General features: G+C 36.3%; 1 protein-coding gene across 1 annotated transcript; it reads right to left on the reverse strand.

Moving 5' to 3' along the window:
• Positions 1–150: 150 nt before the first annotated feature.
• Positions 151–17,800, reverse strand: LOC137388928 (endoplasmic reticulum metallopeptidase 1-like). Its single transcript, XM_068075429.1, has 15 exons — positions 17,760–17,800; positions 13,960–14,526; positions 12,635–12,762; positions 12,274–12,379; positions 11,289–11,435; positions 10,709–10,801; positions 10,320–10,532; positions 9,057–9,292; positions 8,716–8,896; positions 6,121–6,311; positions 5,148–5,303; positions 4,712–4,911; positions 3,276–3,388; positions 2,819–3,006; positions 151–434 (listed from the first exon to the last, which is right to left on the reverse strand). Exons 2-15 carry the CDS (start codon positions 14,513–14,515, stop codon positions 264–266), a joined length of 2,679 nt encoding a protein of 892 aa, XP_067931530.1. The 5' UTR covers positions 14,516–14,526; positions 17,760–17,800; the 3' UTR covers positions 151–263.
• Between the last annotated feature and the right edge of the window lie 239 nt (positions 17,801–18,039).

Raw genomic sequence — 18,039 nt, forward strand, 5'->3', positions numbered from 1 at the left:
CTTTAAGAAACTCTTTTGTAGTGGTTAGTATTATTATGAATTTTTACATGTATGTCAAGTGGCTTCCACTTCTTCATAATAACAGAGCTACACAGTTACATGTAACTCGTGTGGGGTGTGCAAATCAAAATAGAAACATGGTTAAAAAACTGTGATAGGAACAGGTAGACAATTTTTATATTGTGAACATTAGAAGTGTACGGATAATTTCCAGAACAACAAGCAGAAATCAACAATTCCTTGTTAGATTGTTACATCTACTCTTAGAACCTATAGTGTTGGTAGGTAGCCACCCAACCAAGTGGCACGGTCCAGTTAGGAAACTTAGCAAGCGTTGCAGTGAGCTCAGGAGTTGTGCTCTCAGGTCCATCCAAGTAATGGGCAGCAAATCCAATGTCCAGCCAATGCTTGTCAAGATCTGCCTCCTCACCTACCTAAGAAAAACCAGCCTTCAGTTAGTGGCCCAGCTGATGTATTTCTTATACATATTTCTTATGTATAAATTATTGAGAATTGTGGATGAAACTTTATTTAGCCTATTAGATAAAATTGTTTCTGCTGGCTGGGATGAGACCCATAAAATTGAATATCTGTAGACAGGTTGGTCAGGATGATGCCATATTGTTTGATAGACAAACAATATGGCATCATCACTAATCTATATATATATAAATCACAAAGTTTGTCATCTGTCGTTCGGTATGTCCGGCTATACCGAGTTCTAATCAAAAATCACCTTCAGACTGGATTTGAACTTGCGACATCTAAATTGCAAGTCTACTAACACAGGCGTGTAACTACGAAGCAAAGCAGCTCTTATCACACCATCACGCTTACCATATACTATATATATTTTTCGCGATTGCACACGATAAATTCTTAATTACTACAGTGCGCCCTCAGGTTACGATGCCTCCGATGTAAGATTGTTTTTTGCCTTAGTATATGCAACATGATGTTTTTTCGTCCTTGCCACACAAAGATGAAATTTGTTTTACTTTTTTTCACCATACGATATCAACAAAAGTTTCTCTCAGAATTAAAATCTGGCAGTCGGCGTACTGATTACATTGAAATAATAGAAATGCCCATTCGCTATTCGACGAAATCCCTCCCACAACACCTGAAATTCTCGCCATCTCAGTTCAGCGTTATTTGTTATAAATTATAGTAAAAACGAGACCGAAAACAGAAAAGTGATAAAATATTAGCCGATGACAAAGTTGAAGCTTATTTTAATAAAACACATACTAAAACTTAGCTTTAGGTCTGAGTTTGGAAAGCTAAATTTATTCAAGTTAAATTCAACGTTTATGTTATACGTCTGTCTCAAAGGTAAGAAGTCCCCACGGTACGTGCTGCACATAGTACATAGTGATGTTACATTTTCTTGCAGACCATAATCACTAAATACACTAAAGTTATGGTAGGTAACTATAGTTACTAAAGTTAATATATTATTTTGTTGTTAATTTTTAATATGTACAGTATGCATATAAAATTTTGATAATTTTCACCAGAAAGAGTTGGCATTTGATAATTACTATCGTATGAGTTTTTATATCACTTTATGCGACATTTCGCCTTACAATTCCAACACTAAAATGAATTAAGATGCTATAATTGTATACCAAATAATTTGTCATTGTGATCATAGCAAAGCAGACTTTATTTAATTATTTCTTGCTAATTATTTCACACTTACATTTAAAAACCTTTACAGTTGTTTTATTTTTTCTTCCAATTTATTTCAACTGGGTAAAACACTTTTTTATATGAAAGTTAAAAATTACAATGTTTGACAGAGTTTGAAAATCTTTACAGTTGTTTTATTTTTTTGGCTTGATTTGTTTAAACTGCACAAAACACTTTTTTATAATATGATGTTTGAAAGTTAGAATGGTAACTGTTGTTATATGTTAAATTAAAATAATCTTTTTTGTAAAAGCTTGTTTTATTACTAGGGCAATGTTAGGCATTCATCTAGTAGAAACTACGGGTGAGTGATAGTGCATGAGATCTGTGACATTTGCGGGATTTCTCAACTTCATGAGTTGCCATGTAATCCAAAACAAGTTTGAAGATTTGGCTAAATAGCCTCAGAGTTGCAAAAGCACTGCAAACGATTCAATAAATATCAGCGCCTGATATCTAATGTTCATGAAATTTTCGACTTTAGCCACTAGCATTAATAATTTGCAAGTTTACAATCATTGCCTTTCCGTGCTTCAAATGAATTTGGAGTTGCTTCCACTTTGGTGAAATCTGAATGAACTTTGTGCGAAGACATTCGCTGTGAGAATATTCTGACGCCATAAAAATCCCGCCATAAAGCCAAAAATGCCATAAAGCTCTCCCCAGTGAAGGTAAAAAAATTTCAGCTAACAACCACATGGGTATCTTCTACGAAAACGTTCTACTGCTGATCACTACTGTTTCTGCTTGACTTTTGGCCTTTCATTAAAATTTACACCAAGGATGGGTTGCTCGTACGAAGATGACAGCATAATCACTTTTTACTGCAACTAGTTGACTTCACATGAATTGAAAAGTGCCAGTGACTCGAAATCGAGTCTAATTTAACAATTTCTGTTTAAAGGAATACATCGCGAACCTTAGAAAGACCTAAGGTATCTTTCTAAGACTCTGAATCATTGAAACGGTAAGGTGTGAATTCGTCAGCAATGAGCAACTCCAAACCCATCCAAAGCATAGAAACGTAGTGTATGAATAACAAATGAAGCCGTGTGACAATTTATCTACATCTAGCATGAAAGTTTTCGATACACAAATCCAAACATGAACACTTTAAACGCACCTGGATATCAAGCCAGAAGTTGTTGGCAGGATGTGGTGACATGGCAGAGGAAGTATAGATAAAGTAATGACTCCGTTTTATTTCTTTTGGTATTTTGGTGGGTATTGGAGTGCCTGGTGTAAAAGACCAGCCTATGAGCTCACCCCCTTCGACCACCGATAAATAGATATTTCCATGGAAATGATTACCTGTTAATCATTCAGCAGAAATTCACTATACAGACAAAAGTACTGTGTAAATCTAGAAATCATTCTGCCAACAAACAACTCATGGAATACTCGCTGTAGGTTTGTATTTAATATAAGCTTAAGTACAAGATCTATTTTTCACCGTATTTTAGAGTTGGAATTACAACAACTTAATTCTAGCAGGTTGCGCTATAAAGAAGCATATCTAAATACATTATGCAGGTAAGTAGAGTTACATTCAGACTAATATAATGATGACACACTCGTACCTGAACAAGTTAAATGATGTCTAACAATATTATTGGCCAACTGCTCTTTTCTATGAGTGACATTCACTCTTGCATACATGAGAGGCTTGGCAAGCTTCCCCACATGGTATCTCCTGCAAACAAGCGTAACCAGTGATTAACAAAAAATGGTTAGTTGATGGAACTCAACTAAGGTTTCTTTTGTCATTAAACTAGACTCAGCTCCTTTGTTTCTAACATTTAACAGTTATATTGTCCTATATCATGCTGAGAGACAATGTCTAAAAGGCTAGCTAATGCCATGGAAGCATCACTCACCAACAAGTTCCTACTAAGGATACTGTCTTATACTGCTCAAATAATAATGAACACCCTTCACTATAGGTTGGTAAAAGAGTGTGCTTACTGACACCTCATCTCACCTTATCTGATAGTATAAAGCCCTGGTTCTCTGACTTCATGAATTCCACCCAAGCAATGTTTGACTAGAGCCAGTCGCGATTGACTACAAGCTATTTCCACAAACCTTTGACTCACATTGGAACTACATATCAATCTTTTTAGCATTAATTTCAGCTTAAAAGTCATATTTTCAGCTTTAATTACACAAACTTTGCATAAATTGCAAAATTATGTATTTAATTTCTTCATCAACAACAGATTTGGTTTAACCGGTGACACTTTTAGAGAGACTGAATAGCATTTCTTTCAAAAGTAATCTGTTGTATCTTTAATATTGGAAGGATTTTGTACCAATTAGTTTTCATTTTCTACAAGTTAATATATAGTATAGTTGAAGCAGTGGTGTTAAACATTATCTAAAGTGAACTTTCTGTGAAGAGCGTTGAGCTCTAACCACCTTCTCATGCAGGAGACGTTGCACCACACATCTCACCGTTCACTGCTGTTAGAGATCTTGGAGATCTGCTAAGCAGCGCTGCGCTTACTCTTTCCACCATGGATGCCGATGAGCTGACATAAAACAATCCAGGCATCTGGGAGATGATGAGAGACCTCAAGGATTAGTGCACTGCATTAGGCAATTGTTGAACTGTGATTGCTCGATGGATTGCCAGTAAAAAGACAACTTTAGAGAATGTGAGCGCATCAAGAGTATAACACTTAACTATGCTGACTTCAATCACTTAGACTTATCTTCAAAACAAAAAGTGAAAATGGTGAAATTCCAACATGAGCTGAATGATATCTGATTGGCTGGTGAAATTTTACTTTGTGCATCCTCAGCTCAGCAGAAAAGATGTCATCTAGTACCAACATTGTTCTCAAGAACCTATTAAGTGTTTACCAAGTTCATTTGCTATCTGTTTTTTAAGAGAAATGCTTTGAATAGACTAGGAACTAAGAGCCAAGCTTTATTAGGTGGGTAAGTGGACAACTCCAAACAAATGGAGGCAAGTCCTCAAATAAATGCTATGATCGGACTGTAACCAACTCACTTGAGTTTTGTTATCTTGGAATAATATATAGGGAATCCTCCATAAGCTAGATCCTTATCTACAGTCTGCAGTTGCATAGACTTAAGTTCTGGTATGTTATCAAGGTATCTATGCTCATTGTAGTCAAATGGTATGTAAAGCAACCCATGATCTTCCTTCTCCAAGGTTCCGTCATATGCGTACAGTTCCCGCCAGAAGTGCTACAATGTATCATATACATTAACAATAGATTCCTTTAATGACAAGTGATAAATCAACTTCATATAAAAGAAACAATACAAATAGATGAAAATTTGGAGTTATGTACTCTTGTGTAAAAATGTTACAACCCCTCAAAAGCTCAAGATTTTGCAGCGCTGGTGCAAGAGTTCCACATACCGTAGTATGTTCTCCAACTCTCTACCATTATTCAAAGATTTTGATAATATCAACTTGCTGTGAAAATATGTCTCTGCGCTGACGGAGATGCTGGATTGGCTGAGTAGGGAAATCCAAGGTTTGTAAAACAACCGATGAGAATAAAGAGAGATGAGATGGAGAGGAACTTGGCTGCTAATCCAGTGAGATCCTTGCTGATGTGTAGAAATCCTGCCTACAACACACATAGTTGCTTTAAATTGATAAAATTGTAGCAGACTCAAAATAGACTTAGCAGTACAGAAAGATGAGGTGGTTTATTGCTGATATCCTGGTTTGACTAAGAAGGCGTGGCTTGTGGTAAATAGTGTTTCTTGTCAAGTTAATCACAGTTGGTTATCTTTCACCATGTTACCACAGCTGCTGTACTTCACACTCAACCTTGCATTTCATCCAGCCATGAAATCATTGCATATTAGTGACACTGTGTAGGAAGATGATGTACATATTTATGATAATGGATAAGATCAGGCTGTTATTAAATCTGTCTCATAAAATTGATATAAAAAAAAACTGATGAGTACAAAAATTTGCAAAAAGGTACAAAGTTAAGATAAGCTGACAACGCTAAACAAAATTTACCGTAAGTTGCTTTCTTACAAATGCATAAATACTGAAAGATTTTAGCTTAAAACATGACAAGGAATTGGCAACTTTAATTACTAAAACACCACTAGTAGCAAACAAACGTTAAAAACAAAATCTTTATTTGACTCGTCACAATAACACTTCATTTACTGAAACTATGAAAAGCAATTCTGAAACAACAAATACTTCAAAGCAAAAACAAAAAAACATTTTATTTTTAAATTTAGAATTACTTTTGATAAGCTAATGTTATAGAGATATGTACGCACTTTTTGTAAGTAATTCTAAAAATGTTAACATATTTCTATTTTCCTCAGTTAACAGGAGCTGAACGCTTGAGCACAACGTCCTTGACATTTATGAATTAGTTCAAATTGAGACGCAATTAGCGGACTAGTACCTACGAGGTAGTTGGAGATGAGCAGAAAAGGTAAAACACTGATGAGTGACACGAGTATATCAGGGAAGACAGCCGATCCCATTCTGCCAGTGAGTGGTAAAAACAGGTTGTTAAGAGAGTGGCTTAGCTGCATAATGTGCAAGCTTGGCAGGAGGAGAGCACCAGCTGTGAGTGTCAGATATAGGATGGGAGAATCTGCAAAGAGAATGCATATCACTAAAAACCTTGCTGTGGGGAAAAGTAATAATTGATTTAAATTAACATTTGAGGTGTGCGCTCCCTTTAACTTAAAAATAAAATTAAAATCATAAACATGCATCCAGAATCGAGTGAAAATAATAAGAAAAAGAGAAAGGTTGTTGATACAAACCAATATTATCACAGTTACTATGCAGTCACTAAATTAAAAAGTAAGTTTATCTTTTTCTCTTTTGAAGGGATAAAGTGGTGAGTTTGGAAAGACCTTGGAATGGATTAGGCAATTAACATGCATTTTTTTGCTTGTGTAACGTAAAATCCCTATAACATAAATGTTCTCGAAACGAATCATTTATCTTGTAGGACCGTCTATTGTGTATAGCATATTGTATAGTATTATAGTAAGTGCTACAAACTGATCATGTGTAAGTGTGTGTGTGTACAGGTGAACGTGTTAAATGCAGATGATAAATGCCAAAGAGTGTCGAGGCTGCAGTAACAAATATTATCAATTTATTTCATAAGTTGCATCTAAAAGTTAGTTTTGTGAGTGAACACGAGGATTAAATGCTTGCTGATTCATCAAGCCACTTAATATACTGTAAAGCCTCTATTTGAACACCACGGTGCTCTATTTATCGACCCATTTTTCAAGAGGTGACGTTCAAAAAGAGGGTGGCGTTGTGTTTTTCAAGCTCATCAGAATTTTTGAAAGATAAATTGAACCCTTTTATAGGCAAAGCGAATTTCGCCTATATCTTGCACTCTCCTTGGGACAGAGGGACATTAACTCTTTCGGATGCAAGAAATCTGCTATAGTTTACCTCAAACTTGTCATATATCTCTAAATAAATAAGCATTAGAAAGCTGAGAAATATCTCTATCAGTTAATATTTATTGCTTGCAATTAACCTATGACGATGATCTTATAGCCTGCGTTGCAATTGATTAGTTTTCAATTTTTCACTTCATTATTTTAAATTTAAGGCATATTTTTATTTATAACTATATTTAACAATGTTACATATAAGCCCACTGCACTCATTGATATGTTTGCAACAGTTTGCAACCAAAACTGGCTCTTTATGTGCCATAGAAAATGAGTTATGAACGTCAAACCACCGAAAGCAGAGTTTAGATAACAGCAATGATGCTATCAAATAACCAAAGGGTTGATACTCTGAAAGAAACACCCATCTGGCTAGGCCCAGACTTGCATATTGTACCCCCACTGACCTGGTTGGTCAATTTGAAATACACCCCCTAAACACTGGGAGTTTCCTAGGGGGTGCCCAGGTTCCACACCTCGCTAAACATCCAATATGATTCAGAAGCTATAAAAATAATTTCCTGCTGGTGAATTTAGCTTGTTTTTGACCTCAAAAAATCACCATTGAACAGTGTGAAGAAAGCTAAGAGAAACATGGACCCTTTCCCTGGCCTGGCTGTGAAAACCCACCCCTCTGAAGTAGCAAATTCACTGACAGTGCCCCATAGTCTGAAAACCAACTATAAAATGTGATTTTGGGCAGAGCCTAATGGGGGAGTATCAACCATGGGCAAATAACATGCTATGAATCTGCAAAATTATAAGACATATAATAATAATCTATCAAACGCAACAAATATATATTCAGAAACAGGTGTTATAAAAAAACCATATTTATAATACATGCAGAAACAAAAATTAACATTTTTGAATCCAAAGTATTTGCAATGTTTGCTCCACATGTTGCATTTTGATTGCTGCTTTCACTTGGAACTATTTCATCATCTTCTAGTTGTTCAATACCTTCCAAAGTGTCTGCCGACCTCAAATCTTCTTCTGCACTGCTGAACTAGTTTATATTAACATCCAAACAAGTCTTTTAGCAGAGCAAAACTTACTATATACTTTTTGCACAAATAATGAGAAACTTTTAGTCGCGTGTAGAGTCTGCATGCTAAACACAAGTTTCAGCCTCAAACTAGTAATACAGATTAAATTGTAATTTCTAAATCGTTTTTCATATACATCAAAGTATCAAGACCGTGGTAAACGAGAAACTACTATTAGCCTGAGACCGTTATTGATTATTTTTATGGTGTTGCTTTCAGAGTTTTAACGAAAAGAGCTGTAAAGCTCTGGAGTTAGAAAACAGACTTCAATATGAACAGCAACTACAAAAACTAATTGTTAACAATGTAATCAAGTTATTATTAGCACCATTTTGTGAACACTTTTCTACTGATCACTTGCTACTATGAGTTTGTAAAGATCAAGAATGTCAAATAATGGTGCTTAATTAAAGAGTGGCACTCCATTTTTTTACCTTTCTTACTTTTGCCAGTCAAGTAGAGGTGGCGTTCAAATAGAGGTGGCGTTCAAATAGAGGTTTTGAATGTAGGCCTGAAAACTCACTATGCATCCTAATGTTGAGCATATCAGACACAAGCTGCCTCAGAATCAGAGGGAAGATAACTAACAGCATGCAGATGTAGGCTGATGCAACTCCACCCATTGTCAGTGCAGCCAGGAGAATAGTCCAGAACAGCAGCGCAGAGTCAAAGTAGATTGCCTCTATGTCCCAGATAGACACCAGCTATAATTGACATACAATGATTTCAATAGACAGAAGTACCAGCTGTGAATAACAGATAGCAACAAGATAGCTGCAACAGATATTTTTGTAAGTGTAACAATTACTAAAAAGTATGAATGGATTGGCAAAAATGTATGTCAGTTGATACCTTAACATTTACCTGAAAAACTGTCTTGCAAAGTTGCTTCCCCCGCTGATGGACCAAAATCCATATAGCTATGGCTGGAAGGATGTATATGGGGAATGTTAGCCAGTTATTTGTGTACCACATCATGGGGCGTACGTAACTGACTAGCAGACCTAAGGCTAAATTGCATCCTATTATAGAGAGCAACGCTGCAGCGTGCATGGCATAGCTGGCTCCAACTAGCTTTACATAGAGCCCAGCATTTCCACCTACAATACATATAGACTTCCCAGGTAGGTATATTATCTCCAACTCACACAGAGCCAAGTAGAGGTCTATTGCAAAATGAGACCGGTGATGGACTGACTCCCCAAATCAGGCTTCAGAAAAAACATACTTTCATTCCTTCTGCTTCTCAGTTTTAACTTATGTGGCTTTGCTGTATCACGGGTTCTAGTTGACCTCCACTTCTATATGTATACACTACGATACTGTGATATATTGCTAGTTTTATTTGTAAGGCACGAATGAGAGCCAACAGTTTACTGAGATGAAAGTCCCTTTGCAATGAACTGGTTGATGTCAGCAATAAAAATAAAATTTCTTTCAAGAATCCCTTAAGACCGCTCTTCAACTATTAAATGGGATTTGACCCATTTCGTCTTATTTATCAACAGAAAATCACCGATTAGCGATTCTCTGTAGATGAATATTAGATGTAGATTGATACTTTTTGCTCATTTTGCTATTCTGATGCTGATTGGCTCAATAATATTTATCATTGACTCTTCGATTCTGTCTGTAGTCATGCCGAGACGTTCAGTCCTTGTTGATTTCAGTAATGTATGTACAATGTACTATACAAGTATGGTGCATGTAGAAGAACAACTACATGTACATGTATAGAAATTATAAAAGTTTAGAAAGCAGTTTAACTGTTACCAAGTGTTAAAATAAAGGCTTTTACTAAAAAATTTAAGTTTCTATTTATATTTCATGTGACCTCAAGGAAGTAGGAGGGATTACTGTATGATGTTCCAAAAGTAAGAAATTGAATTGAAGAACCTACCGGTGTACTTGATTGGAGACGCAGTGAGAAACACTGTGAAAACTATTGTAAGACACGATGTTTACATATACATGTACATGTACTAGCACAGGTAAGTCTCAAGGATGATGTCACACATAATTCTTGAATATAACTCATTTTTCCTTTTTAGAGTATTAGCAGTTACAAATAACCATCTCTACTTGTCTCTTTCTAGAGTACTAGCATGTCTAATTATCCTTCCCTACCTGATTGTCTGAATGATTTGAGCCTCCTGAAGAGGTTGAGCAGCACTGCTACAACAACCAAAGAATTAACGACCTCTCCGATCCTGTGAGGGTAATAAATCATAAAGAAGCCCATCACATCAAAGAATACCATCTTGCCCATCTTCAAATCTCCTGGTTCCTCAAGCCTGTCAGAGTTCCCTAAAGTCGTGAGGAGTGCCAGCAGGTTCTCTCCTAAAATTTCAAAAGATCATCTCAAGACCTTGGGCAATTTTTTGGTGACAATGATGATACAGCTGAAATAAAAAATTATAATAGTAAAATATTCCTTACAATTACAAATGTAGTGTGTATAATTAAGTTTGTTGGTAAATATGCGGGAAACATTCAAAGGCCTAATATTGACTTACCTCCTCTCTGAATGCACCCTTCAGGAATATATTCTGGTAGGTCATACTTGGTGTGGTAGATATACCCGTTGTACGCATAAGCTATGTCTATCCCTGGTAATAGACAAAGAATACAGTATTTACACAGACTAGAGTGATTAAAGATAGATATTTCTAGAAGAACCTATGGTAGGCATAATTAGAATTAAATAAGAAGGAACAATGAAAGCAATAAGAAGTTGATGAGCGAGAAAAATAAAAGCAAATGAATGTAGCAGATGTAGAAAGTGGAGCAGCAATTAAAGAGGAGAAATAACATAAAAAGAGAGAGAGAAAAAGAAAGAGAAAAAAGAGTGAAAGAGAGAGAGAAAAAGAGAGAGACAGAGAAAGAGAGAGAAAAAGAGAGACAGAGAAAGAGAGAAAGAGAAAAAGAGAGAGAGAAAGAGAGAGAAAAAGAGAGAGAGAAAGAGAGAGAAAAAGAGAGAAAGAAAAAGAGAGAGAGAGAGAGAAAAAGAGAGAGAGAGAAAAAAGAGAGAAAGAGGGAGAGAGACAGGAGGAAATGGAGAGAAAGAGTGATAACGAAGTCAGCACACAAACGTACCAGGAATGTGTCCATAGTCTCTGTAAATCCTAAAGTCTGTGTCAGATGGGATGACTCCACTCTGGAATATCTCCTGCCCAACAACGGAAGCCGAAGGATATCTTACAGACTGAGCATAGGCAGCAATCAGCCACGGGTATTCCGGCCCTGGTACAAATACAAATAAGAAGCTGGTAAAGGTAACATCAAAGTACTACTAAAAAAATTCCACAATTAGGAAGCGATTAGGATTTGTGTAAAAGTTTCCTGGATATAGTGCACATAATCTTATACATGTAAATTATATATATATATATATATATATATATATATATATATATATTGCCATGCCATAAAAGTATCTGATTACCAGCATCACTTGAACTCACTTGATTATTTTAAGAATATACAATAGGATCTGTGACAAGATTCACAAGTAGCCATCTAATTAGAGCTTGTAATATCAGCACATAGTTAGTAAATGAGAGAATGTGGCCACGAGATTTCTTAGTTGAAAGAGAAAACAATTCCAATTTGTGGTCTACTGCAAGAGTTCCGTAATCCGCCATAAAATGTACCATATACACTAACACAATCCTCTATTGATCGACCGTTTGAGTTATTTCACTGCTATTATTCGAGTGGACGGGTCGTCTTATTTTGTGGCGGCTCATAGTTGCCGCACATATGCGGCACATGGCAGGTCGATCATATTTGGTATTAATAATTCTCGATCAAACTTTGCTGTCAATTTCTCTTCTGTCCATTATGACGGTTTGGCTAAATTAACTGACTTCGCTCCTACGATTGGTGTAGCCGTAAGAATCAATTCCAAAGCTTCCCGAACGCGAAACCTGAGGTAAAAAGTATGTCAGAAGAATTCGTAAAACAAGTTGATGCTATAGAGATTAATTATTGAATGAAGTTTGTCATATGGATTTGCAAACAAAAACTGGCTTTTAACCTAAGCTAATAGGAAATGTGTATCTACACAAGAGATAAATACCAGTTTGAAAGACCATCTCTCTCCCTCCAGCCCCAGCAGCCTCTAAGTTAACAAAAGCCTTAAGTTCCTTCGCCCACGGATGCTGAGTGATGAATCCGTGAGCTGCCTATGGTAGGGTAATGTTGGGGTAATCAGTTATATAACATTATAAGAAGTAATAACACAACTGGGACTGGGTCCCTTATTGTATAGACCTAAAGCCTAACAACCTTCAAATGAACATGTCTATTAAAAGTAATGATCACAGGCTACCAATTCTCAGAAAAACCTAAAAAAATCAAACAATGGAAAGCTGCAACATATTATTGTCACAGTAAACACTTGTACTATGGAAAACTGAAACAGATTATTGTACATTTACCTGCAGCCCTGTCTCTTCTGCTCCATTGAATATAAAAAGGATGGAATGTCTGAGAGGTACGTCTGCTCGACTCAGCACTCGCAGTGTTTCTAACATTGTGGCACAACTCACCATGTCATCACTCGCACCTGAAAAACCAAACTTCGGCTACATAAAAAATTCTGAGCACAACCGAATCCGCAGTTTGTCTACGCTTCATTTGTTAAGACTTAAGATTTGCAAAAACTAGTTGTTAACGCTCATTCGCTTTGAGCTGAATTTTTTTTCAGTTTAAATTTGACTATCTCTTGTTTCGGTTTTTGTAAGATGAGGACTAAACACCATAAAGAGCTAAGGCTATGCACCTAGTCAGGCTTCTTTGAGCAATAAGCAGGATTTTAATGTTAAGAGATAAGAAGATGATACAAACATATTGTTGCCAACTGACAACGAGAAGACAACTGACATGAGAAGATGATAAACATATTGATGTTGACAAAGGGAAGACAACTGATCAGAGAAGCTGATACATAGAGTATACATGGAATAAAATTAATTAATTAGTTAATTAGAAATTCCCCTGTCATACAACCCACGACCAAAGTGATAATGGAAAGAAAGGGTACTGCTAAAGATGAACTGTAAAGAGATTGGCTGGCAAGGCAGGTTGGTCAGCGCGTCTACGAAGGACAATGATGTCAATTTGTTGTAGTTAATAAAGTAAAATTTAAAAGTCAGCCTCAGTCAATGTTAGCCATGACACCAATAGCTGTTCAATATTCTTTTTAAGGTGATTGATTATTTAAGAAAGCTTTATTGCATCACCAGTGAAACTCTTACAACATTACATGAAATGCATGTATGTAGAGCTTTTTATTGGCATTGGTAAGTATCAACAAATTGATGTTTTTTGTTACACGTCAAAAGGGAAAAAAATGGAAAGACAGCAATCAGGAATTAATTAGTGAGTTGAACAAATGTGTTTTGAAAACTGGTAATCTAAAGGAATGGCGGAGGACTCGGAACAGTGAATTGTAGGTTGTAGTAACAGAAAGGTTCATAAACTGAAAACTGAAACATACGATGGTAGATGTAGCATGTTTTTGGTCAATCAGAAATTGGTTCAACTTGCTTTCAAATCTTCTGCTAACTGAGAATCCTGACTACCACCCTTCAATATCGAATGAACCATTCAATGTGTAGAGAATACACTTAACAGCGGGAGAATATGTTACACCTCCCTATGCTGAACAACTGACGCACCCCAGTTACAGCTATCTGAACCGAAGTTGTGTTGACCCAACGGCTACTGAAATAAAAAATGAATCGTCATTTTGCCCACCAACCTGGACTAGATATGGCTGTGTCTTGATGACAGTTGACAAGGATAGTTGCTGAAGACTCTTTCGTAGCGGGAGACAACTTCACTAATATATTCTTTACATTGGTGTAGCAGTATGTGCCAACAACTCCACAAGTGTAACAGCCGGTCGGTTGTTGAATATCTGTTTCAATACGATGAATTGGCTTAGCCAATTCACTGATTTCACGGATTCTGTCAACTATTGCACCGACCACATGAACCTCGTTAGCGTGACTTCCGACATTTCTTGTGCCGTTCTTGCACACTTTTTCTACAAATTGCCTTGCGTTAACCTCTAAAAATGGGCTGTCAGTGTTTGAGGGTGAAGGAAATGTATGGTAGTGTGCATTGTAGGCAGCATAGAGAAAGGTACAAGAGATAATAACTACGAGCCAAAACCTTTCCCCAAACTTTGCTTGTGAATTGAAACGTTCTGACCAGTCTGCTCGCTCTTGTTTCAACAGCTCAGATGTCGAGTCACCGCTGTCGGCCTTCTTATCCTCTTCTGGATATCTCTTACGTGTGACAGACGTGTCCATCTTATAACATTCTAGAAAAAGCATAAAAACACCTTCAAAATTCTCAACGACCAGAATCTTTACTATAATAAGAGTCATGTCTGTCCGAAGCCACGCCAAGAGCGTTACGAAAAAAAATGCACACAACGGGAATCGAACCCGGATATTTGGAGTCCCAGCCAAGCGGGCCACCATCTGCACTGCACCACTCTACCATATTTTCATATCTAAGAATAATTGTGCACATAGTTATTACACACAACGATCTCTAACTGTGCACAGGGCTGTCAGCATACTAGTTTTAATAAAGGCAATGATGGCGCACAAACTTTTAAACAAACTACAGTAATCCCTCCCTACCTTGAGGGTCAGCTTTCGCGGTTTTATTGCACAATATTCACAAAAAATTAAAAAATAAATCAAAAAGGTAAAATACATCAATCTCTCTAACTCTCTGCTGAGCTTTATTGTAATAGCAGTGATTAGAGTTCGTTGTTTTTTTTGTTACATTTTGAAAAGTTTGAAAGTGCAAAGTGCTTTCACACCCTTCATCACGCCTCTTAAACACCCTCAACTCTTAAAATTGTCTAATGAACACATAGACCAATTAACTATAACTATAGCTAATTACTATAGTATAGTTAATAGGTCTATGAATGAACATAAGGTAAATAGGAATATGGCTATGCTTAATAAAAAAGTCACCTTATTTGATATGATAAAAGTGGACTATTACTGGCCAAATTTGTTTGTATGCCACAGACTTGTACTTTTCGAGTGGGCGCGTTTCAATCAACTGCTAAAATGAAGGATCACTGTATTTCGAGAGTAACTCAGTGAACCATGAGTGTCTATTCATACAAATGCCAGACGAGCTACTGTATGAAACGAAAAAAAGAATAATTCAAACATACTTGTTTAGCAAAAATAATAAAATTTAACTCATTAGATTATTAGTAGTATAAAAAATCCGAATATATATATATCTATCAGTAAAAACTTTAATGTTATTGAAGTCCAAAGCTGAAGAAATAAGAATTGCTGATTTTACGTCCGAACTATTTTGCCCGTCACTGTATTTACTAAAACTACTGCAGTATAATGAGCGTGTAAACTTGTGAATCTTAGCTATAGGGAGTGGATTGAGTTGCTTATATAAGGAGTGAACTGCTTATACATGTACAATTGAAACTGTTACCACAGAAACAAAACAACAAAAGAAACCCATTTCTTAAGTCAAAACCGAGCTCACCTCGAGTTTAATAGACTATTTACCAGATAAATCACTGATATATTAAAGTGATGTAAACTGGCTGCTTTTAATCTTTTAGTTCATGTCTATATCGCGCATCATTCCTGTAATTTAAAGGATTGAAGATTTACCACAATTATTACCAACAAGCTAAGAATTTTCACTGCTACTCTGAGCAGCTTTAGATCATACACATGATTATACACCCGATCATACACCTGACTAAACACTTGATTATACACTTTCTGATCATACACATTGATACTATCTTCTATACGCTGCTTTTGTGTGTTATCTTTCAATTATGGCTTAAATCTATTGTGTGGGCTTAGCAGGGGCTGGAGATTTGACTACTGAGACAGGTTTTGTAAATAGACCCTGGGGTTTCACTCTCAACTTTCATCCCAAGGGCTCGACGAAAAAACCACGGTTTAGGGGTGTTTTTTGGTGGCCAGACACTCTAGAGTGTTTTCATAAAAAAGGTATGTAGTTTTAGCTTGGTGCAGTGGAAAAGGGCCAATGCTTTAACATTTATATCGCTATCCACCATATTAAAATGGCATCTAAGTAGTGCTATGGGGGTAAAATACCTGTTCTAAGTAGAAGCAATGATTGAGCAAAAAAAGAGGGCAATTAATGGGGGTGATGAAATGATAAGGGGTAGTTTTGTATTAATGTGTAAGTCAGTAAAAAGGGTGCATTTTTCAACATCTCAGATTAGCCCTTGGCAATGAATAGAAGAGAGTGAAACCCCTGGGTAAATAGAGCGTATAAATGCAGACCAAAAATATCAGTGTCAAATAAAAGTTTTTATATTTAAGCAGTTGGCATCTTGCTACCAAATTTGGCAGGCAAAACCCAACCAACAGTATCTAAAGGCCAAGAGCATAGACTAAAAACTTTGTTAGCTAAAACCCTTCTAGTTATTAACAAAGCAAGCAACAAACTTTCACTTTTCTCTGATCTCCTAAATCACTAGATCTGTATCACTGCGTAATAATGTTGTGGACCGTTAATGGTAGTGTTATAATTGTAGCTTATGTTAGCCAGCAGTTCAGTGTTACCAGTATGCTACCATTGTTATCAATGTGTTATCACTGCGTTATTAATGTGCTATCACTGAGTTATCAATGTGCTATCAGCCTATCACTGTGTTATCAATGTATTACCATTGTGTTATCAATGTGTTATTACTGAGCTCTTTGTAGGGCTGAGACAAAGTGCTTTAAATCTTAAATTAACAGCTGATGCTATGCCTATGCAAAACCAGTTATGCGTCCATTTACAACATTCGCTGTTATTGCTCCAGCTTCCAGCAGTTCTTTTTGCAATGACAAAACAGATCTCCAATAGAAGCTGGTCAACTGATGAACATGGTCTCAACTGTCAACAACACGATGTTTAAATTTTTTATCTACTTTTAAATATGTTTGCTCAAGTTATATTAGCTGTCTGTCACTAATTCACTCAAGTTTAATCGTGACTAGAAAATTTAGCGGTAGATCTTGCATATTTAAAAGACCTGTCCAAAGGCGCACTTTAATAACGCTTACTAATTTTGCTTCCACAAAAAGTATAAAACCTTTCATACAATAAGTAGATTCACAAACACAGCTTTTATAGGTACTGAACCCGTCGTCTTTAAATTTTGCAAGCAGCTCAACTTTCAGTATTGCGTATTTATATTTTATATACTTTCCATGCAGTATACAACCCAAATATTGTGCTTCAGTAGAGTGTCTAGAAACCAGCAGCTTAGATTTAGTTCTAACCCTTAGGGTTAGAACTAAATCTGACAGCTTCGTAAACCAACTAAAGGCCACTACACAGGCACAGCAAGTAAAGACACTCAACAAAAAGTGTTTAGTTATTAATAAAACACGCAATCCAATTACATTGAATAGTTCATGCCAGAAACATATTGCGTGCATTCTCCTAAATTTTCAAAATAAATGCATCCCTCACAAGTACTAGGTATCAGCGACCAATAATTATTAACGTATAACAACTTACTTGTACTGTACCAGTTATAATCGGTATTCAAAGCCGTCCCAGTTATGGGCTACATGTGGGCGGCGACCATAATCATGTGGTGCTAAAATATTGCGTGTAATTGCTACATATAAGCGAATATATAAATTGATACTTGCATTAGTTTTTTTTAAATTTATTTAGTTCGATGTATGACAAAAAATTAAATTTTTATTATAAAAAAACAACAACGGAGTTAACAACTCCAGTCTACGGTGTGTTTCGCAGGTCGTATGTGCGAGTCAAACTTTACAGGTCTGAT

This window comes from Watersipora subatra, chromosome 2, assembly GCF_963576615.1.
Source record: "Watersipora subatra chromosome 2, tzWatSuba1.1, whole genome shotgun sequence".
In the NCBI taxonomy this organism is placed as follows: Eukaryota; Metazoa; Bryozoa; class Gymnolaemata; order Cheilostomatida; family Watersiporidae; genus Watersipora; species Watersipora subatra.